At 35.2% G+C, this 22,287-nt stretch overlaps 4 protein-coding genes and 1 long non-coding RNA gene across 8 annotated transcripts; 2 read left to right on the top strand and 3 right to left on the bottom strand.

Moving 5' to 3' along the window:
* Nucleotides 1-213: 213 nt before the first annotated feature.
* On the bottom strand, nt 214-2,317 carry LOC148931571 (uncharacterized). Its single transcript, XR_016135075.1, has 3 exons — nt 2,218-2,317; nt 2,010-2,086; nt 214-677 (listed from the first exon to the last, which is right to left on the bottom strand). It is a non-coding gene; the product is annotated as an uncharacterized LOC148931571 (long non-coding RNA).
* Nucleotides 2,318-8,031: 5,714 nt separating this feature from the next.
* LOC125214051 (lipid phosphate phosphatase epsilon 2, chloroplastic-like) lies at nt 8,032-10,549 on the top strand. Of its 2 annotated transcripts, XM_048114923.2 has the most exons (5): nt 8,035-8,352; nt 8,465-8,652; nt 9,648-9,873; nt 10,000-10,073; nt 10,225-10,549. In XM_048114923.2, the coding sequence occupies exons 2-5, from the start codon at nt 8,524-8,526 to the stop codon at nt 10,444-10,446; spliced, it is 651 nt and encodes a 216-aa protein (XP_047970880.1). In that variant the 5' UTR covers nt 8,035-8,352; nt 8,465-8,523; the 3' UTR covers nt 10,447-10,549. The 2 variants fall into 2 exon arrangements, with proteins under 2 accessions (XP_047970870.1, XP_047970880.1); XM_048114913.2 differs by having other exon boundaries at nt 8,032-8,652.
* Nucleotides 10,550-13,430: 2,881 nt separating this feature from the next.
* On the top strand, nt 13,431-15,484 carry LOC125201816 (26S proteasome non-ATPase regulatory subunit 11 homolog). 2 transcript variants are annotated; one of them, XM_048100109.2, is made up of 2 exons: nt 13,431-13,557; nt 13,966-15,484. In XM_048100109.2, exon 2 carries the CDS (start codon nt 13,992-13,994, stop codon nt 15,258-15,260), a length of 1,269 nt encoding a protein of 422 aa, XP_047956066.1. In that variant the 5' UTR covers nt 13,431-13,557; nt 13,966-13,991; the 3' UTR covers nt 15,261-15,484. The 2 variants fall into 2 exon arrangements, with proteins under 2 accessions (XP_047956066.1, XP_088920752.1); XM_089064626.1 differs by lacking the exon at nt 13,431-13,557 and having other exon boundaries at nt 13,580-15,484.
* Nucleotides 15,485-15,632: 148 nt separating this feature from the next.
* On the bottom strand, nt 15,633-19,305 carry LOC125201674 (uncharacterized). 2 transcript variants are annotated; one of them, XM_048100000.2, is made up of 4 exons: nt 18,991-19,305; nt 17,509-18,500; nt 16,709-17,140; nt 15,633-16,041 (listed from the first exon to the last, which is right to left on the bottom strand). In XM_048100000.2, the coding sequence occupies exons 2-4, from the start codon at nt 18,476-18,478 to the stop codon at nt 15,866-15,868; spliced, it is 1,578 nt and encodes a 525-aa protein (XP_047955957.2). In that variant the 5' UTR covers nt 18,479-18,500; nt 18,991-19,305; the 3' UTR covers nt 15,633-15,865. The 2 variants fall into 2 exon arrangements, with proteins under 2 accessions (XP_047955957.2, XP_047955881.2); XM_048099924.2 differs by having other exon boundaries at nt 15,633-16,047; nt 18,991-19,302.
* Nucleotides 19,306-20,735: 1,430 nt separating this feature from the next.
* On the bottom strand, nt 20,736-21,285 carry LOC148931570 (uncharacterized). Its single transcript, XM_089063637.1, has one exon. It carries the CDS (start codon nt 21,191-21,193, stop codon nt 20,873-20,875), a length of 321 nt encoding a protein of 106 aa, XP_088919763.1. The 5' UTR covers nt 21,194-21,285; the 3' UTR covers nt 20,736-20,872.
* Between the last annotated feature and the right edge of the window lie 1,002 nt (nt 21,286-22,287).

Raw genomic sequence — 22,287 nt, 5'->3', positions numbered from 1 at the left:
ATTATTAACTGATGGATGAAAAAAAAATGAAACGTATAATTACATAGACGTTCATTTTAATAACTAGAATCAAACCAGTGTGATGGACATTTAAGATACATTCAAGCATTGATCTGAGGTTTATAAAAATAATTAAATGTGGAGTATAATTATTTACAAGAAAAAGGGAAATATCAAGAATCACCAAATCCTACACATATAATTGTGTGTGTATACGTATGTTGATGTGGCTTATATGAACGGGAGTACACACTGTATATGTACATGTATGAAAGTGCTAAATAGTAGTGAACTTCTTCTACGAAAAGGACTTTGCTAGAGGACTAAGGTAGAAGTTGGAGAGCACTCTTTTCACAAAGAAGGAACTCTACGTTAGAAAGAGGACAAATAAATTGATAGTCCATTCTTTACAAATGTTCACCCCACACCATGGGACTAAAAAGGATAAAGGAACAAGCTCTTGAGATTTGCTGAATTTGCTTGATATCACCCTCCACTCTTCTCGATCATTGCATTACCTCATGCCAAAGGAGATATCTTGTACTAAAATGACCTCTTTCTTGGGGGTATGAGATTTTATGTAGCTTTATTCTGTGTGTTAATGGAAAGAAAGTGGATCATTTTCAGTGGGACGGAGAGAGTAGCTAGTATGGACAGCAAGCAAGTCGTCCTTAAGCCTGCCAAGATTAACACCAAAGTGGTCAAGTTTTCTTTAGCAAATCTTAAAGCAAGTACAAGATTAAAACCAAGTTAAATACCTCTTGTGCTTTTCATAAAAATAGGAATCGAAACAAACTGACAAAGAGTTAATGAGCTCAGCATAGAGGCTTTAGTCACTCTATTTAGAATCAAACAAACAATGCCCGTTCGGTAAGCCATATCAGCGCCATCGAGATCAACAACGTTACAAGCACCAGTGCCACACAGGATGTAATCACATTCAACTACAGCCAAGCCATGCCAACAAGCCAGGATCGAAACCATTAATCTCAAATACATAAGCAAAAAGTCAGCGCCAACTACCAAATGCAAAAATATTAAGCCAATGTTCTTCGCCATGCAGAATCCCCCGTCTGCTCCGACCATTCCAATTCAGCTTATCTTAGTTAGCCAAATTTATTACCTCTTTCTGGATAATTATCATCTAGCGTTTCTTTTTTCATTCTATATTCAGTTGATTTATTTAATCTTATTGATACATTGACAGAAAGACACAATTGTTAAATAATATAGAATGACAAGTTAGGCGCTAGATATTAATTATTCACAAATAGCTAATAAATTTGGGTAGCTAAAGATAAGACGAATTGAAGGGTCGGAGCTGACGGAGATTCTGCGTGATATTTTCACATTTAGTAGTAGTGGGCACCAATCCTGACTAGCTGGCAGGGCTTGACTGCAGTTGAACGGGACGACATCCTGCATGACCCTGGTGACTGTGACATTGTTAATCTCGACATCGTTGATATGTATTAGAGACAACTTACTCAAAGAGCATTTTTTGTTATTCCAAAGAGAGGGAAACATGCTCCTCTTTAAGCCTCTATGCTGACTGAGCTCATTAGCTCTTTGTAATTTTGTTTTTATTCCTTACTTAGAACGAGCCAGTAGCTCAACGTCAGCCTTTTAGCCTCGACCATCTACTGATAGACTAATCATAAAACAAATTATGGTAAGACAAACATTTTATTAAATAAAAAAATAATAATAGTAAGACAAACATTTTATTTCCATAAAGCATAAAATACATCAACCTTAACTCGCTCGTGGAAAACCTTTTCATATAATTCCAAAATCAGTACATACACAACACGACATGCGTCATTATTATCTTTCGATTCTCGGCGAAACTCACTTCCTTTGTCCCTTCATAATTTTCAAATTAATTAAACTCGACTTGAAATAATTAATTGCATTATGCATCTATATGATTAAACTTAAGTTGATTATTCCGAAAAGAGAATAATTTTAGAACTAATTCATAGTTCGGGAAATAAATTAATAATTACCCGTCGCTTCGCCACCACCACCATCGTTGCTGAGCAGCCGCCACCGCGCTGCTGTCCGTCCGACCACGCCCAGTTCACTGCCCAGATCGGGAAGTCTCGTTAAGTTTGATAAAAATTTCATTCTTGGTTCGGTTATATTTACATGATATGCAAAATGAAGAATGCAAAACAAGATAGAAGTTTGAATTGAGTTGGGAAAGACATATACCCTTTGCAAACTTGGTAGAACAATTGGGATGGGCGGTTGGCTACTTGATTCCCGTCGAGTTTCTTGAGAAATTTGGGAATTTGAATATGAATGTGATTTGTGGGTGTGTAGAGAATGAAAGGAATTCATGCATTTATAGAAGTAGGGTTTGATTCTTGATGACCAAGTTTGTGGAATTATTTGGTGATCTTCTTGCCATATTTTGGGGAGTCTAATTTTGGTGTATAATTTAAGAAATAAAGAAGGAAATTTGGAGTGGGGAAAACCATGTAGGCGTGTAGTATGGAGAAAGGAAGAAGATCTTTTCTTAATTTGAATTTATTTGGATTTGAGCTCAAGAAAGATAAAAAGAAACTTAAATAAAAGGGTCATGTATCTTTGTGGTCAAATAAATTGGGTAAAGCCCAATTCACGTGTTTTAATAAAAAATTAACCATGGATTTTAATTATTTTGATGGACTAAAGATGTTATATTGTTAACTCAATGCTTAATTGCTAACTATAATTAAATAATAGTTATAGATATTTAAATTAATGGCCTAAATCATAACCCCGAAATGTGAATACGATCATTAAATAACACCAATAAAGTATTAAGATCAATTTACAACAAATTAGTTGTAACTAATTTTTGAAAAATATCTCATAACTTTAAAACACATATAACTTTCTCGATTTAAATTATTCTTTCGCACAACATATATCTAATTAAAGATTATTTCATGAGGATTCTAACGAGTTCTCACTTGCACATGTTCCGACTCAAAATTTGAAAAAAAAAATGAAATTTTATAATTTTTTTCGTACAGCACAAATGTCAACATATTATATAAAATATATCAATATAATACATGTAGAATGTCAATATAAGCATTGTGTTAACATTCTCAAAGCATTGTGTTGATATTTTCGAAGCACTATATGGACATTTTCATCAAAAAGACCAAAACCCTAATTTGGTACTTAGGTTTTTTTTTTTTTTTATCTTTTTCGATTTAATTAATACAAACGAAAATTACACGTGGCAAATTGTAGACTATAAGTTTTCTAAAATTCTATGGTCTTAAATTAGTTGTAGTTAGCAATTAAATGATGAGTTAACAATTGATCACTCCCCCCTAAGATAGTATTTATATTTGATTTAATTATTGTCCTTTTGAAAGTCCAAAGACTTAGAAAATACTCGAGGTCATGCTAAAATGTACTCAATTTAGTATCTAATCCACGACTAAGATCAATCCTATACCATTAGATCTTAAAATGACTGGATGAGATTAAAGCTCACGTATTTCAATAAATAGTAAATAAAATATCAACAAAAAGATAAAATAGTCAATCTATTATAACATAATAATTTTTACGGTTTTTTATATCAACATAGTGTATTACAAATATCAACACAGTGACATGAGAATCTCAACACAAGTACCAGAAAATTTTAATACTGTTTTATTAATATTGTACATGCATTATATTGAGATTGTTTGGTGCCTTTATTGATATAAAATTTGATTATCAACATATACGAAAATTGAAATAAAAATTATACCCTCCGTCCCATAGAAATATGTTATATTTCCTTTTTGGTACGTCCCATACAAACAGTCCATATCCATTTATGGTAACCTTTAGTCTCTTTCTCTTTTACTTTATCATTTGTGGGCTTCACCACCCACTACACAATTTCAACTATTTCTTCTCTTTCTTTCTTACTTTACCAATTACACATTAAAACCCGTGTCAAACCCAAATGACCTATTTCTATGGGACGAAGGGAGTATAAAATTTCATCATCCGATCATCGTCGAAACATATGCAATTGAGATCTCTTTAGAATCCTTATGAATTTACCTTTAATTTGATATATTTTTTAAGAATTTTTTTTTTTAATCGAGTGAGTTACTTAAATTCAAAATCTTAAGATGATTTTGAGGAGATATAAAGCGGTTAATATTAACTACCAATGATAAGAATTGACATTAATACTCTTTAAGTTTATTTGAGTAATTTTTTTAATTTAAAATATAATCCACTTGACATTATTTCAACCACTAGATCACATAATCTAATGCTTAAGATTTGGTCATAATTTGTGATTGGTAATTAGTTAGCAATTGATCATCACCCTACTAATATGTTGTCATTTCCTGAATAATGTCAACTCATGATATTTTTGTTATTTTTAATACATGATCATTTTTGTGATTCTCACGATATCAACACGGTATATTAATAATGTCAACTCAATGTCTTGAATATGTGAACTATATTTCTTTACATTGGACATGCATATGATTAACATTATATGTATAGTTGTTAACAAGAATCTAATTGTCAAAAATATTGAAAATTCAAATAAGATAATTAAATTTTATCATCAAAACATATGCAATTAGGATTGTTAGTTTCTTTATAAAATTATCTTTAATTTGATATTACAATACACCTTCCGTCCCACTCTAAGTGAAGTATTTATATTCCTGTACGAGATTTTGGATAGTGTTGTTATGTGAGTTAAGTTGAAATAATAAAGTAAGAGAATTGAAAAAATAGAGAAAGTAATGTTTCTATTTTTAGAAACGTGTTATTTACAGTGGACATCCAAAAAGAAAAATGATTCACTTAGAGTAGGAGGGAGGGAGTATAAGACAAGTAAACATTGAATCATGACAAAAAAAATTGTTTAGTTGAAAAGATAACTTTAATATACTTCTCTCTTCATCCGCCGTTTATAGTCTCATTTTGAATTGGCACAGATTTGAAGAAATTGTTTGATTTTATGAAGAAAAATGGAGAAATGAATTAGTGGAATGTAGACCTACTTTCATATATTAATTGAGGGAACATCTTTTTAGGTTCACGAACTTTGTCAAAGTATCATTTTAGGTCTATGAACTTTAAAAATATCATTTGAAGTCCGTTAACTACAAGTTAATATCATTTGAGGTACTTTTAAATATTTTCAAATTTTTTTGACCGAAAATGCCCTCAAGGCTTTGAGGGGCAATTATGTTAATTTAGTTTGATGGGTGGTCTGACGCTGCTGCAATGAGATCAACCTTTTAAGTGATTTGACGTATTTTTGCACTTTGTCATACCGATGAAAGAAGAGAGAGAGGTACTTCATGTATTTACTAAAATAATTTATCTATGTCTCTTTCTTTCTCACATTTCCCCTCATTCCTTCTCCTCCCCTCTTTCTCTCTAATTCGAAATTATCTTCTAAAATTTCTACATGTCGACCACTTCTACAAACGGATGTCACTTGTTACGCTTTGAATATGGTAAAATTGTTTGTGCCGTGAACGGGCAGCCCTTAAAATCGTTGCAGATTCGAGGAGGCATTCGCATGCAATATTATACTATTTTATTTGCGAGAAGAAAGAGAAGAATGGTGGGTGCTCATTTTTCCGTTGGTGCTACCCTATTACTAGCGATTATGCAAGAAAACCGTCGAACGAAGAAGGAAGAGAAGCTGCAATTTCAGGAGTCAGTGAAAATGGAAATCTTCACGAAGTTAGCAGCGGTTTGAAAGAAAAATTTGTTGTCGTTGTTGTTCTTTTGTTTTCTCAACTATGAAAATTTTGGTTAGTTTATGCAAAAAGATCACTCAAATCCTACACATGCAGAGAAGTGACGTCTCTAACGCAGAGATGCAGCAGCGAAGAATTGTCGAAATTGCCCTTTGAAGGCCTTAAGGGCAGTTTTCCCCAGAATAAAATCCAAAATACCTCACATGATATTAACTTATAGTTGACGGATCTAAAATGATATTTTCAAAGTTCACAGACCTAAAATAATGCTTTGGCAAAGTTCGTGGACTTAAAAAGATGTTTCCTCTTTTTTTTATAATAGAATGTGAGTGTAATGAGTTAGGTGAATGGTGAGGTCCATTTATTTATAATGGAAAAAAGCTAAATGAGACTATAAATCCCGAACAATCCAAAGTGGCAAAATGAGACATTATTTCACGGATGGATGGAGGGAGTATATGAACACTATCTACTAATTTACTTAAATACCCTTCATTTTTTCTCTTTTATTAGTTCGAAGCCAAGACTATTTTAGTTGGAGGGGATGAGTATAACTCATTATTATGAGATTATCAATTTAGTATTATGTTGTGTTATTTATATATTTAATTACATGGGTGAAAATAAAATAAGTTTGTTAGCTATAAATTTTTTTTATAAGTAGGTGATAAAATTAATAAAGTACTCCTCCCATCCGTCATTAAATGTCTCATATTTCCTTTTTCGTCCATCGCCAATAAATGTGTCATTTCACTTTTACTATGTTTGTTAAGTGGACCCTACATTCCACCAACTCATTTTACTCACATTTTATTATAAAACCAATATATAAAGTAGACCACATATTCCGCCAACTTACTATCCATTTATTTTATAAAGTTAAACAATTTCTTAAAACTCATGCCGGTCAAATATGAGATATTTAATGGTGGGCGGAAGGAGTAAAAAAAAGGAATAAAGTAAGAAAATACAAAAGGGATGAGATATTATAAAAATAAGAGTAATTTTGGTAAAAGTAACAAAAAGAAAAATAAACTTCTACTACTACTCCCTCCCAGGGACGAAGCCACTATGGGGCTTGGGGGGCCACTAGGCCCCCCAGCTTATGTTATTATTAGTATATATATTCTAAACAAATACATAAAATCTCACCTAGTGCAGTTGGTTTGGGCCCAAGCCTCTAATCTTAGTGTCCCAAGTTTGAATCCTGGTATGTACAAATCCCTATATTTTTCTTTTTTTATGTCCCACTTTTTATTTTCCTTGTTTTGTGTCCCAAGTTCGAGTTCCCTCTTGAACAAATCGATTTATTCTCCTTGTTTTATGTCCAATTATATTGTCTAACACTCTTTTTTCTATAATCTAAAATAAATGCATTTGTACATTATATGCCAATAATCATTTGAATTGATTAAAATTTTACAAATCTTAGTAAATTAAAACTAATTATAGAAAAATAATTTACCTAATTAGATAAACTAACATATCAAATAAAATGAATTTATCGACCGCTTTATTTGACGATTGTATGCTTGTAACCCCATTTGGTTATTTGTAATTTAATACATAATCTTTGGAATCATTTACAGCTAGCTCTAGCAATCATTGCAATTTATTAGATCCCTTCAATTTTTCTATGTGAAATTGCATTTGAGATTTGACATGAGTTATATTCATAAGAGTCTTTATTTTATTTTTTACACTTTTATGTCGAAGAGTTTTACTCGAACTGCTATTTATTTTCATATATATCCGATTTTTGTCTTATTTTCTAATTTACTTACACTTTATTTTCTAACAATGACCAACATATCTATATCTAGGTTCTACTACGTATCTCTAATTTTTTTTCCTCTAATTATTCATCTATATCGCTTGCAACTATCTATTTATTGAAACAACTTTTGGCCATACCGACACTAAAAAATACCTAAAATTCGGGTCCTTCAATAAAAAATTTCTGGCTTCGCCTCTGCTCCCTCTGTCCCGACTAAGATAACACATTTCTTGGTCGGTATGAGATTTTAGGAGTTATTGGTTATTATGTTTAATTGGAGAGATAAGAGATGAGTGTAAGTATTAAAATTGAGAGAGAAAGAAACATGAATACATTTTTTAATAAGAGTGAAAAAAAATGATTGCGTATATTAAATGAAGAAAAGATATTTCTAAAAAAACAAATGTATCAGCTTTGAATGGAAAACGTGTCATTAAGTGGAAGCGAGTAGTATTTTCAATGGACGAACCCCGTTTTAATGTATGTGTTCAATATGCATAGGTTTTATGATGACTGAATTTTTGGATACGAGGCTAGGTTTTTTGCGATTCTCAAAATTATGGCACAGATTCCAGTTTTGTTCGTTTCTAATTTATTCATAAATAAAAGGAAAAAGTCCGCCTATTACTTTTGTTTCACTGTTCTTATCTTCTTTTACATTTCTTGATTTCATTTTTGTGGAATTAAGTAAATTGTGTATAGTCCACGCGTCCATTTCTGACCTGTACTGATTTATTCATCTGTAAATTTCTTGATTTTGAATTAACTTCCAAATTCGTTGGTGGTGAAGCTCCGCAAAACGCCACCAAAATCCGAGTAAAGAAGGTCAGAATGTCTGCGATTTTCACTCCCATTTCAGCTACTTCCTTTTCTGTCTCTGAATTGAGAAATTCTCGAGAGCCCGCCAAGAGTTTCTCAGAAAGACTGAGTTTTTCAGGGGAATCCAGCTGCAGAAAGTCTGTTTCTTGGGACATTAGGAGAAGGAATCTCTGTAAAATGATGGGTTTGAAGTGGGGTCGTGCGAGCACGACCGATGATGGAGTTCAAGCCTTTGAGCAGGAAGCTTTTGTGGATGTGTCCTTGACTTTTGAAGATGGTGGAATTGAAGCTACTATGAATAATTTGGTTGGTATACCCTCAAATTCTTGTTTAACATCTAAATTTGGAGTTACTTCAACAGACTAAAATGGAGTTATGTGCTATATTTTCTGTTGACATAATAAAGCATTATATTTGTTGAAGAATTTTAAACTCGGTGCTAATTTGTAGTATAAAATTTATGTGGTATTGTTGCTTGTATACATGGTTTTTCCGGTTTGTTGCTTATCTATGTAGGCATGTGTTCATGCTAATGGATGTGAAACTGATGATTATTCAAGAACTAGGAGCTGCAATTTTTGTGTATTTAGCAGTTAATGTTTTTGCAAATTTTGTAAGGCTCTTGATCATGATCTAGTATTGGAACTTTTATTGTTAGTGATATGGTTTGAGGCATTGGTTTGAGTATAAAATGTACTTGAAGTGGAAGGTAGATGATTTATAATGGAAAGCTAATGATGCTAAATGAATCTGTTGTGTAATTGTATAGTGGTTAATCACAGAAATGTGCCTGTTCAAAGATTGTGTTTAAAGCAGACGTCAATGTTGCGAGACAGAGTTTAGCTACTAAATTGCTTTCGACAAATCATAATTTGATAGGAGTTCAGTTCTGTTGTTGAATTAGAAGTTTTGTTTTGTTGTAGGTCTTCTTGATGTTTATTGTTAATATGTTATGGCGTTTGCTCCGGTAATGGACTCAATTTGTATGTTTAGTAAACAGATCATGTTGTTATTCATGTAATTTTTTTTTGAAGTTTCATTCTAAAGCTCTTTCAGCTCAACGCTCATACATTGTCTAATTGTTTTTTCCTCTTGAATTCTTCACTTGTCTTTTGTCTACCGAAGGTCCAATGTGTAGCTTGATTACGAGATCAACATGAGTAATCTTGGAGAATTATGCATATACATACATACATAAATCGGGTTGAAAACAACAATTTTCCTGGACTTGATTGTACTTGAAGAATATTTTCTGGTCTTTAAGAATTTACTAATTGCATTGGCTTCTTACACTTGACCAGAGCAAGTGGCTTATCTCAGCGATTTTTATCGTATTTGTTCTCTGGAGGCATGACGCACTAGCTTTATGGGCTTCTCTGGGTTCTGCACTCAATGCTTTACTCTCAGTTGTACTCAAGCATTCACTAAACCAAGAAAGGCCCTTTTCTACGTCAAGATCAGACCCCGGGATGCCTTCTTCTCATGCACAGGCTATAGCTTATACCATCATATTTCTCGCTGTTACATGTAAGTTTTATGCTGCAAGTGGAAATTTTGTGAAACTAGGAAGCCAATTGTATGAGTTTCAAGCACGCATTCCTCTGCACGATATGATCATCTTCTCACAAATTTACTGTGTATCCTTCTCTGCAGTGGTGGAGATGTTCGGAGTCAATGCTTTTACAGTCGCTCTAAGCGGAGTTTTTGCTGTAATTGGTTCTTACTTTGTAAGTATATAACGCTTAAATTGGATTCTCCGAATTCGGTATTCTCCTTGCATCATAATCGCCATTGAGAGTACATTACTGTGATTTAGTAAATTATCATGAAATAGTAGAATCATTTGGTTGTTGAATTTTTCATACCATATCGTTACAGGCATGGCTTCGGGTCTCCCAACGTCTTCATACAGTTAGCCAAGTGGTCGTGGGAGCAGTCGTGGGATTCACATTCGGATTCCTCTGGTTCTGGTCGTGGAACAGTTTCGTGCTCAGCTTGTTCACATCCTTCTTGTGGGCAAGGATTGTGATCACTTTGGGTGCTGTTGTTTTTGTTGCTTTTTTTCTTCTTCACAGTTACCGGTCCCAGCTTAAAGTATAACAAAATTTACATCTCTTTCCACATCTTTTTTGTAGCTCTGAATGATCTTGATTGGATTATTGTCCAACTCAATGCTCATAGTGAATGAAAATCCGTAGCTATATCTTGTTAGTCCCTTCAATAGATATGTTCCATGATGCGAGTTACTAAGGTTCGCATCATTCCTCTATGCTTGTGAAGATTTTGTCCTCAAATCTGGAACATCACCTCAAAAGTCAAAATGGCTTGAAACAGAGACACTGAAAGTGTTGTTATTCTGATACATATGCATAATTTTTTCACTTTCTCAAGCACTTGGAAGAGACCATGTCCTATACAGCCTGTAGGATCGAGCTTAGACTAGGTTTGGTTGGAAAATTGGATCTTTCGAAAGTTTACCCAAACCAATTACTCGGTTGGAAGATCACCTCACTCTTGGTTTTGTTAGAGATTAGGCATGGTGCTTATTCTTCTTCTAGATGTTCTCTTACACATTGATATGGAGATCTTAGATAAATTTGGCATTTTAGACACTATCTACATGACACAAATGAGGCAAATCCGACGTGGAGAGACTAAAACCATAAACAACCTCAAAAGAAGAAAAAGTTTGCGGTATAGTGGATAGTGCGACTATAACCAAATTCGGTAATGAGAATGCACAACTCCCATGACTTCCTATTCTTGGCCACTAAAGCTCTAAGAAGGGCTATTAGGGTACAATTAACTACCTCGGTTTGTCCATCTATTTTGGCTGGGGCGGCGGTTGAGAATTAGAATTGGGTACCTCGATTTCCCAAAGGGTCTATCAAAAGTAGCTAAGAACCTTGACATCCCTATCACCCACTAGAGTTCATGGTATCCGGCATGGACAACCTTCCTAAAGAAAAGATTAGCTATATGTTTAGCATCATTGGTCGTTTTGCAAGTTATGAAGTGTGTCATATTTGAGAACCTATCTACCACCAAATACTATCATTCCCCTTTCGAGATGTAAGCAAATCTAGCACAAAGTTCATTGGCAAATCTACATAAGGCTGTGTTGGAGTAAGCAAAGATGTCTATTGGCTAAAATTATTTTGTTTTGATTTAGCTTGCCTACACTCAATGCATAACGGACAAAAATTTTCAATATCATTTTTCGTTTTAAGCCAATAGAAATGCTCACAGAAAATGTCAAAAGTTTTGTGAGTAGCATACTTCCTAAAGATGTCCGTTGTCCCTCCAGTTCCCAATCACATACCCAGTGTCATTCAAGACTTAGAATTTCAAATGTCTAGGATTCACACAATATCAACAAGGCATTCCAATTCTCAACGGTACCACTAGTCAATTCAAGTTCAAGTATGTCAACCAAGTAATTGAGAACTAGCAAATAGAACCAAGTGAAAGTAGGTCTAAGGCTTATGTGAGAAACCAGCATGAATAAAATAATACAGTAATAATAAGCTTCAAAATTGAAAAGCAATTTTCAAGCAATAGGAAAAAAGATTTTTTTGTTTTGCAAAAGTTACCCAACTTCAATGGAAGGTCTAGAATATGGAATAAATAATCCCAAGAAACAAGATTATAAATTGAATCCCAAATTTTGTATTTCTGCCAAATTTACTGATAACAAGGCAACGTGGACCTATCAGACAGTGGAATGCTTGGATGAAAATTTGTAGATATAATAATAATATACCCAAGAATATATGTTTAATATTTTAGCTCAATCCAATAGCTATATACAATAATGACATGAACATATGCACAAATCATACCACCTCAATTTCTTAAAAATAGGGACATTTAATACAGCACGAGTTCTAATGCAAAATTTGAAAAAAGTAAGAGAGGGGGAGAAAAAAAATGGTAAAATAAGAGAGAGGAAGAGAATAAAGTAATAGAATTAATGTTAGTGGATTATGATGTCCACTTTATTACGGATGTGTATAAAGGTGTAAAGATTTCCAAAAATGGAAGTTTGAAAGTTGTTATTTTTATTTTAAGAAACGAACTAAAAAGGAAATAGTTGCTATTTTTAAAAAACGGAAGGAGTAACAAAGAAAAGGTTTATCCAATCACTTATAAAAAGAAGAATCAATAACTCTTGATACCAAATTAATGATGTGAATCATTGCACATGAACCCAAGACCTGGATCGGCCTTTCTAACTCTGCCACTTCCTTACTTGGTTGGGTGGTTTGAGTGCTTGGCTCCCACTCGGCCGGGTTCAAAACCCTGGTTCATTTTTGTTAACACCCGTTCGGGTGGCTCAAGGCCTTCATAGCCAACGAGCAAAGTGGTCATAGCTCAAACACTGAAATTAGCGTAGTCCTTGGTGCTAGAGAAACAGGTACCATACTTGGATTTAACCGGCAGAATGCACTTATTTATTTATAATTTAATTTATTGTTATGCCATACTTTGTCATCGGTCATCTAGAAATGAGAATTTTTTTTCCTTTCATTTTACTATTTTAGGCCTTCTTCCCGTTCATAGTCAAAATTTGATACACATTCTATCGCTAGTCAACAAATTTGAAGTCGAGAGCATGCACCAATGTCGTTTCGACGAAAGGCATTCTCGGCTAGAGGTGCCCACAGTTCCAGTTCCAAAATCGCTGGTTTTGGTTCCGAACCGACGGTATTTCGCGGTTCTGAACCGCCGGTCTTTTGCGGTTCCGGCTTGGTTTCACGTTTTTCTGGCGATTTTTCGCGGTTCTGGTTTGAAACTACCCGGAATTGGCGGTTCTGGCACGGTTTCAGTTCGAAAATTTTTGAACCTGAACCGAATCACGGTTCAAAAATCAATGGTTTTGGTTCAGATAAATTCTCACGTTACGGTTCGGATAAATTCTCACGGTTTCGGTTCGAAACCGTAACCGGCGATTACAGTTTCGATTTTAACCAACCGGTTCGATAAACCTTGGGCAGGTCTATTCCCGGCATTCCACATATCATTTGGCCCATTAAAATTTTAATGGGCCTGGGCCGAAATATGCACGATCCAAAATCAGGGGTTGCCCCTCTCGACAAGAAATGGTTTGATTTATTTCGAATTATTTATCGGAATATCAGTTTTCGAGCTTCTCATTTTCTTTCTCTCCTCGCGTCGGCGCCGGAGCTGGATTTGATCTGAGAGTTACTGGTAAGTGTTGCTCGTTTACCATTTCGACTTTGTGATTATTGAATTGTGCTCTTATTTATCTCTGTGTTCTGCGTGTGTGTTACGGATTCGTGATTTTCAGTTTCTGTTTCGTTTACCTTGCCCTAATTCCCTGCTTGGAATTGTGAAATTATATAACTTGATTGATATATTTGGGGGATGTATCTGTGAAATTGAAGTTTGATTGCTTGAAGCAGTAATTTGACTAACCGTGAGAGAATGCTCCACCGCCTTTATGTTGAATTTAATTTGATTTGCTGCTAAACTAGATTGTTATTGTTTCTGATTTTTTGTTTAGCATTGGAGTCTCATTGAACAATGAGTTTCATTTAGTTGTTGGAAATTTAGTGGTGGCTTTGTTGGTAACTATGAGTTTAAATCTGGTGGCAGAAACCTCCCATCTGAAAGGAATAACTATGTCATCTCAACATGTTCCTGCAACTGAGGATTCGATTAGTGCTGCTAAAGAGAAAACTGCGGCTGAGGCTATCCCTCTCCTTTATGGGATCCTTGAAGATCCTTCATCTTCTTCGGAAGCCTTAAAGATCAAAGAATTGGCTATTACCGACCTATCAGATCGGCTGAGGGAAGTTGGGCGAGCAGAGGAACTGCAGAGCCTGCTGACTAAATTGCGGCCTTTCTTTTCCTTGATCCCAAAGGCGAAAACTGCAAAGCTCGTTCGTGGTATTATTGATTCAGTGGCTAAAATTCCTGGGACCTCTGATCTCCAAATATCTCTCTGCAAGGAGATAGTGCAATGGACAAGGGCTGAAAAGCGAACTTTTCTCCGTCAAAGAATTGAGGCTAGGCTTGCAGCTCTTCTGATGGAAAGTAAGGAATACTCGGAAGCACTGAATCTCCTTTCAGGTCTCATTAAGGAGGTTAGAAGGTTAGATGACAAGCTGCTGCTTGTGGAGATCGACTTGCTTGAGAGCAAACTCCATTTTGCTTTGAGAAACCTGCCCAAAGCCAAGGCTGCACTCACTGCAGCAAGAACAGCAGCAAATGCGGTGTATGTGCCCCCAGCGCAGCAGGGAACCATAGATTTGCAGAGTGGAATTCTCCATGCGGAAGAGAAGGACTACAAAACGGCATACAGCTACTTCTTTGAAGCATTTGAAGCTTTCAACACTCTTGGAGATCCCCAGGCAATTTACGGCCTTAAGTACATGCTTCTGTGCAAAATTATGGTGAACCAGGCTGAGGATGTGGCCGGAATTATATCATCGCCCAAGGTTGGTCTGCAATATAAAGGACCAGAACTAGATGCGATGAAGGCCATTGCTGATGCTCACTCAAAGCGCTCTCTGAAGCTCTTTGAGACTGCGCTGCAAAATTTCAAGAATGAGTTGGATGAAGACCCAATTGTCCACAGGCACCTTTCCGCCCTCTACGACACCCTGCAGGAGCAGAATCTTTGCAGATTGATCGAGCCATTCTCAAGAGTGGAGATTGCCCACATTGCTGAATTAATCGAATTGCCATCTCATCAAGTTGAGAAGAAATTATCTCAGATGATTTTGGATAAGAAGTTTGCAGGGACTCTAGACCAAGGAGCTGGATGCCTAATCATATTTGATGATCCCAAGACTGACGCTATCTACCCAGCGACTTTGGAGACTATATCAAACATGGAGAAGGTTGTTGACAGCCTCTATGCAAGGTCAGCCAAAATAATGGCATGAGGATCACTGGCAGCATAGAACTTTTCTTTTTTGCAATTTATGTAGGTTCCAAGAATTATGGCCCATATTACTATCTTGACGTTCATCTAATCTTTGTACTCTTCTTCTCTCACGCAATGTCACATTTGAGCACTTGATTGTTGCAACTTATTTGAATTTCTAGCTTTTTATGTGCTCCACATACGCATGGTTTCTTTTGTGTATATAGATCATTTCTGGCTTCATTTTGCTTGTAGATTATTCTGTGTTGAATGGAAGGGAATTTTATTTGTTAACCCCCAAGGAATTTTTCAGGACTGCCCCATGAAAATGTTCTCTTCAATTAAAATAATGATTTAAAAACTAGCCATGAAAATGATGAACATTCTCCAATGGAACACACTCAAAAAAGATGCATACTTTGGCATTTTAATTGCTTCTGTATAGCTACTAAGTAGCTATGTTTTTATTACATGTATAAAACCTGCAATAGCAGAGATTGCGCAACAAACAGGAAGAATGCAGTTGGTATTCACAAGATGGTGTTTAACCCCTTGTTTTTCTATTATTATGACTACTATAATTCCTTTAGTGTGGCCTCGACTTACACTATATCCTCTTGGAGTTCACTTGTTTGAGCCACGGTCAGTCTCCGAAGATTGTGCTGAGCTTTGGGAAGATGACCCCTTTCCACCGTGTAAGTAAGAGTACAATAAGACGCCCGATCCAAGCGTCAATGCAGCAGAAATCGAACCCCAGATCCATCTTTGTCGTCTTTTCCTTCTTTGCCTGAGGCGCCTTGCTGTTTCTACACAAGGTTACGAGAGATGAGATGAGAATCTCACTAATATCAATGCCGAAAAGAGGAAAAAATAACTTTCTTGAGAGATTGAAGTGTGCTCGACTAAGTTAATTCTATCAACAAAACCATCATATTAACAGGACTTACTATCAAGCTTATCAATTTAAGAACCAATTCAATAACATTAACATACATCACAAAACCATGAGACTTAATGAGGTGTTAGAGATTATTTGGAACAGGTATACGATGATCAGTAAGTGCAATATAAATAGCAAGCTTTTTCTTCCTTGATCTCTAAGGCCAGCAGTTACAATTATTCAAAAAGAATGGAAACCAAAAATTCGAGTCCTCAATGAAGTATAATAGGGTTAGGCTTAAATGTGGCACTTAGTTCTATGCATGGAAGGCTAGAAAGATAGACCCCCTAAAGGATATCTATAGGTAAATAAATCAAAACAGGGAATACAAATATCAAATGTAAGACATCTTTAAGGCAAAAATAAGTCCTAGAGAATTTATCTAGGGTCTCTCTATGTTCTGTTAGTTCCATTTTGCATAATAACAAAATTTAGATAACCAGGTATTGCTATGGCTGCATATGCATAAAAACTGAAATAGAATAAAACCTAAGCTCACAGCAAATAGTATGGCTTCAGAAACTAACCTACGACTTCTTGGTTTCTATAAGACATCTCTTGGTTCACAGCTTCAAAGTAATGAAGCCTGTCCAACAAGCGAGCAATTTCAGAGTTCTTTAGCTCTATCTGCGCTTCCATCTCCATCTCAACTTCAGCCTTTGCAATTCCTCTACCAATTGAATTAGACACGAATTGGGTAAGATAAACTTGTTGGCATATCTCAGCTGCTGGATCAACAGGTTCTTCACCCTCTCCCAAAGCGGTTGGATCAGCAGGAAGATTCAGTCCTACAAGAGACGATTGTTCACAGATCCTCTGCCATTGACTTTGCAGAATATTTAGGTTTTCCTCTGCTTCCTTCCTCTTTTCAATCTCCATCAGCAAAGTCAGTTTAATTTCTCGCAGTTCTGTTTCAAAATCAGGTGGTGGATGCTGGTGTCCACTTTCAGACGACAATTCTAAGGCACGACACACATCCAAGTCATAAACAGATTAGTCCAAGTTAGTGAAACAGTCATTTAAAAGTTAATAACTCCTAATAAAAAGAGAACTCTATTTTTCACTCAACCCTCCCATAATCCCATCAGAACTAACACCAGAATCGGGGGAAAATAAGCTTTCCTCTATTAAATAATAATGAATAACATGTTCTAATTCAATTCACAGATCATCTATGTGACAATGCCTTCACGTATTGTTAAATTGAAGTAAAGAAAAGATGCCACATGAACACGAACTGACATAATCAGTGAAAATGAGATATTCTCTATTTTACCTTAATAGTCAGGTAAATAAAAATGAAGAGTAAAGGGTAAAAAGAAGGCACCTTCCCAAGCATCATAGAACTCTGTGATTGGAGTCGCCTGACTCAGATATGACCGTTCAGCTCCACCGTTACCCTCACTTTCACCAACGGTCTCAAGACTCACTGATTCCTGTGGATCAACTGGACTACCAACCACTCCATCCTGCTGCAAATTGAAGTTGACAGATTTAGTCGCACCATTTTTCCCCACTGGACTATTCGCTATTTTACTGCTTCCATATTTTTCGTTTAAGACACAAGTTAGATTCTTCTGGATGGCATTTCCAGTACCAGAGCGACTAGCATAGTCATCCATGGCAGGATCGATAACCTCTGTAGGAATACTAGAGTCATCTTTACATCCACTTGGTACACCTTTTTCAGCCCTACTCTCATTCTTATCCACCTTGATCTCATCAGATTTATTCTTCCAAGTTGCAACGTCATATTCAGAGAAACTCTTCATGAGCCGTGGGCCCCGTCGCTTGTAATTAATAATGTAAGGTGATGGGGGAAATGAAGATGGGGAATCAGGAAGTGGAGTTGATTCAGGAGTGGCATAGAGGGCTGGCGAGATCTGAGTCCAATGGTGCTCTCTATCTACAACTGTTGTAGTTGGTGCATGAGAAGACATAGCAACACCCCTCTCTAGTTTCGTATTAGGAGGCACACTAACTCCCCTCTCGAGCTTCGAATTAGGATGTATACCAACGCCTCCTTTCAGCTTCGTGCGAGGAGGAACACTAACACCTCTCTCCAGCTTGGGGTTCGGAGGATCATTAACTCCCCTCTCCGACTTAGGATTTGGAGGAATGCCGTATCCCCTTTCCACCATTGAGCTAGGAGCATCCATTGCCCTAATTTCTATAGTGTTCGCAGTGCTACGCCTCCTCTCAAGCTTTGAGTCGGGAGAATTTCTTGCTTGCACCATGGACTTTGCAGCTCCCGGTTCGATCAGCCTATCCAATGCTATAGCTGTAATTGTTGGCATGGCTTTCCAGCATTCAAACAATCTGCACACACAATGAAAGAGACATCCATGACTTCAAAGAACATCAAACCACCAATGAAGTCCTTCTCATTAAAAACATAGTAACATTGAAGTCACAAATGAGGCATAGAAAAATAACAACTTTTTCATTGTTTCTAAAAGGTTCCACAACAACAATAAAGGAAATGCAAAGCACATATACCAGAAACTTCATCTAACCAATTCCAACCTAAATTTCACATTCTTAATTGACAGCGAAGCATTTCTTCAGTTAAAAAAATCATTTCTACATTGTTAATTTTGTCCCTCACCCAATCCAAGAACCATAAGAGCTGCATCTTCAAATCCCCTAAAAAAATCCCCAAAATAAAAACAGCAACAATCCACCCTTCAATACACCTAATAAACAACAACACTCCGCCAATAAAGCCATGAAAAATCGAATTGAGAGAAAAAATCCCTCGAAACGATCGATTCATGATATGGAAAGAAGAAAGGGAAATGAAACTCACCGGCGGAGAAGAAAATAGAAGGAACCCTGGAGGAAGGGAACAAGAAAGAAGCGTTCATATAAATAAAAATTGTGCAGGCTTAATGGCGTAGGGCACCAAGAATGGATCCATGAGGTGCGAGAGAAAGATGAGAGAGTCGGTTACGATATCTGAGGAAACAACACTCTTTTCTTTCTCTCTATAAATTTCTTCTTCTTCTTCCTCAAGAAAAGTTTTGATTTTGTTGAATTATGATATGTGGAATTTGAAATTAGTCTGCGGGTGGTGCCGAATTTTCTGCTCTTATTTTTCATCAAGGCATTGCCTCTTTTTCCCCACCACCGTTTGCCATTTGGAAGTAATGATATGATAGTTACATTTTCTTTTTATTTTATAATTATTGATGATTTTGTCAGAAAAAATGTGTTTATCTATTATCGAAATGGCTCAAATAAATAAATGTATTTTATTTGTTCGATAAAATTGCAGGGATCATGTTTAGCTGTGGTTCGGCTATATTTTTTCTCTGTTAATGATTTATTATGATTGAATTTGTAAAATTTAATCATGCTGTAATTGAGGAATTAAGCTATTGTTTGGCTCAACAGCGATTTAATGATTCAAGCATATTGAAGAAGTCAAGTCGACCACCCAATAACAGTTGATTTGAAAGTCAACTAATTTCTATGTTTTCAAACTATGTAACAATTGTTATAATGAAGGTCAAACACATGTATTTGGATGTATCGTTAACGTGTGAAAACTAATTAGCTCTTTGTACTCTTCCACACACTAAAATGCAAGGGCCAATTAAAATAGCCCACCAAACTATAGCAAATATGTCGGTCGTATCATTAAAGAATAAGAATTAGGTCATTCCATCTATTTTTGCCTTTTCAATTTAAATTATACACCCCTTTGACAATAGTGCAAGTGAAGCCTTCACCCATTAAACGGCCGGGTCATTCAATGTGAATTATTGTAGTAATAACTTAATATGGTTAAATAGAATTGTCTAAAGTTTATATATATATTCCCTCCGTTCATTTATAGTTCAGTCATTTTTCCATTTCAAGAAATTTTTTCATAGATCATTTCTATATATGATAATCTTTTTCTCTTTCTTACTTTATTCTCTCTACTTTATTCACTTTATACTTTATTCTCTCTATCTTTTCCTCTTTCTTACTTTTTTTTATCTATTTATTTAACACACCCAATATTCCTTTCCAAAACTCCGTGCCGAAAAATTTCGCCTCAACTATGGCGAAACGGAGGGAGTATTATGATTATTTATTGAATAACTCAATTACATAATTTACCAAATTGAAATAATTTATAGGGTTAAACAACCATCTATAAAAAATAATTGTGCAAATACTACTATTTTAGTTCATTTTTAATTTGTTGTAGGTGAAATTACAATTATAATAAAGTTAGGAACTATATTCTCTAATTACGGGTTTATGATCTCCAAATGCAATAGATAGATACTTTGACAAAATCTCATTCATATACGTTACGGAAACAACATACATATTTTATGTGAGAGCATCAACATTTATAACACCAAATTCACACTTCAAATCATAAAAAAACAACCAACTTCATGAATCTGGATCTATATATGTTTTCGCTTTATATTTATCAATCATATTCAACATGTAAACTATAATTTATATGAATCATTAATTTAATTCCAACAATATTCGATCTCTATAAAGCCAATAATCTAGGAAAACATGATGGAATAAACGATTGATAACCACTCTTCACAAGGTCTTAAAACTTGAACATGTAACCCCAAAGAAATGGCTTCATTTATGAGAGAATACATGTGTTTCGCATACACAAATTTATGAGAGACTCCAAAACTAATAAAGCATTAACAAAAAAAAAAGTTTCATTTATAATACATAACAGGCCTATCTGCAGCCATGTCCCATGCTCCTCCTTCCCTGAGATAATTCAAATACCGGGAAAATTCCGGCTTGGCCGTCGCCTTCTTCCTCCGTCTCGACTCGAAAATACTAAAAAAGGGATGAATTTTGCTTGCCTTCTTTGCTTCTTTCGGCATTTTTGGTGGGTTGACCATTTTTGTTGGCAAACTTTTTGATCGGCTCAGCTTCGGCACCAAAGCTGCCGAGGGCGACAGCTTCTCGCCTTTGTTGCCGAGCTGCTCATAGCCGCGCCACTTCCGCCGTATGCTCAGAGCTCCAAACATGGATGTGTTTTTTTATGAGAGAGCGAGAAAGAAGATAGAGAGGTTGTGTTGTTGTATAGACGATGGAATTGGCATATCATGTGTATTTTCTTATGTTTGTTTGAGTTGTGATGTTTTGACATTTTCTTTGGATTTTGAAATAAATAACGTAAGTATCGACCAATTCCTTGCTAGTATAGTTTAAAATCTTCATCCATTGTGTTTTTTTATTTGCAGAAATTAGAAATTTAAAGACGGTCGCCTCATTCTGTCTCATCCATTGTTCAATTCTAAATTAGTAAATTACTATGCCGATCAGAATGTGTTGGATATTCTAACAGAGAATTCGAGTTTCATATATTGGATTCAATACATATAATTTATCATCTTGTATGTAATATATATGCATTATATATTGTAAATTGTAATACATTGGATCATGACAGAGTGCTCAGCCATTTACCGAATTAGCAACGCGCTCTATAATTTAAAGAATAAAATAATTGTCCAATACATCGAACAATCTCTCTGCTCAGCAAATTGTGGATAATTTATCACATTATTTCTAAATCTCTACTTATATGGTTCCGAAAATCTCTTTAGTAAAAATAACAAATTTTCATTTATATAATTAATGTAACAGATAAATACTCCGGATAAAAGAAGATAAAGAATCCAGTTATTAGAAAAAATACCTTAAACTTAAAATAAACTAAGTAGTTAATTTTGAATAAATACAGAATAATGTTAATTTCTTGAGTGTATAATAATAAAAAGTAGTAGTAAAAGTTTTTATTTATAAAATTAATGTAAAAATAAAATAATTTTTTAAAAAAAGATAGTAAGTAATTATCAAAATGTTAGATTAGAATATTGCGGAACAAGGAATTGATCCACACTCGTGGAAGCCAGGATCATTCCTCGAACATTTGGACAAACATTTCAATTTAGTACTCCTCCATGCGTTCACTATTTAAAGAGCCATTTTAATTCGGCACGGGTTTAAGAAATTGTTTGACGTTGTGGAAAAAAAGTAAAAGGAGAATGTACGTAGAATGAGAGACCCTTTTTCATACTATTAGTTTTATAATAAATTGTAAGTGTAAAAAATTAGT

Source organism: Salvia hispanica, chromosome 2, assembly GCF_029641045.1.
Source record: "Salvia hispanica isolate PSC_SH4W2 chromosome 2, Shi_PSC_v1, whole genome shotgun sequence".
NCBI lineage: Eukaryota > Viridiplantae > Streptophyta > Magnoliopsida > Lamiales > Lamiaceae > Salvia > Salvia hispanica.
This window is presented reverse-complemented; position numbering and strand designations above follow the sequence as displayed.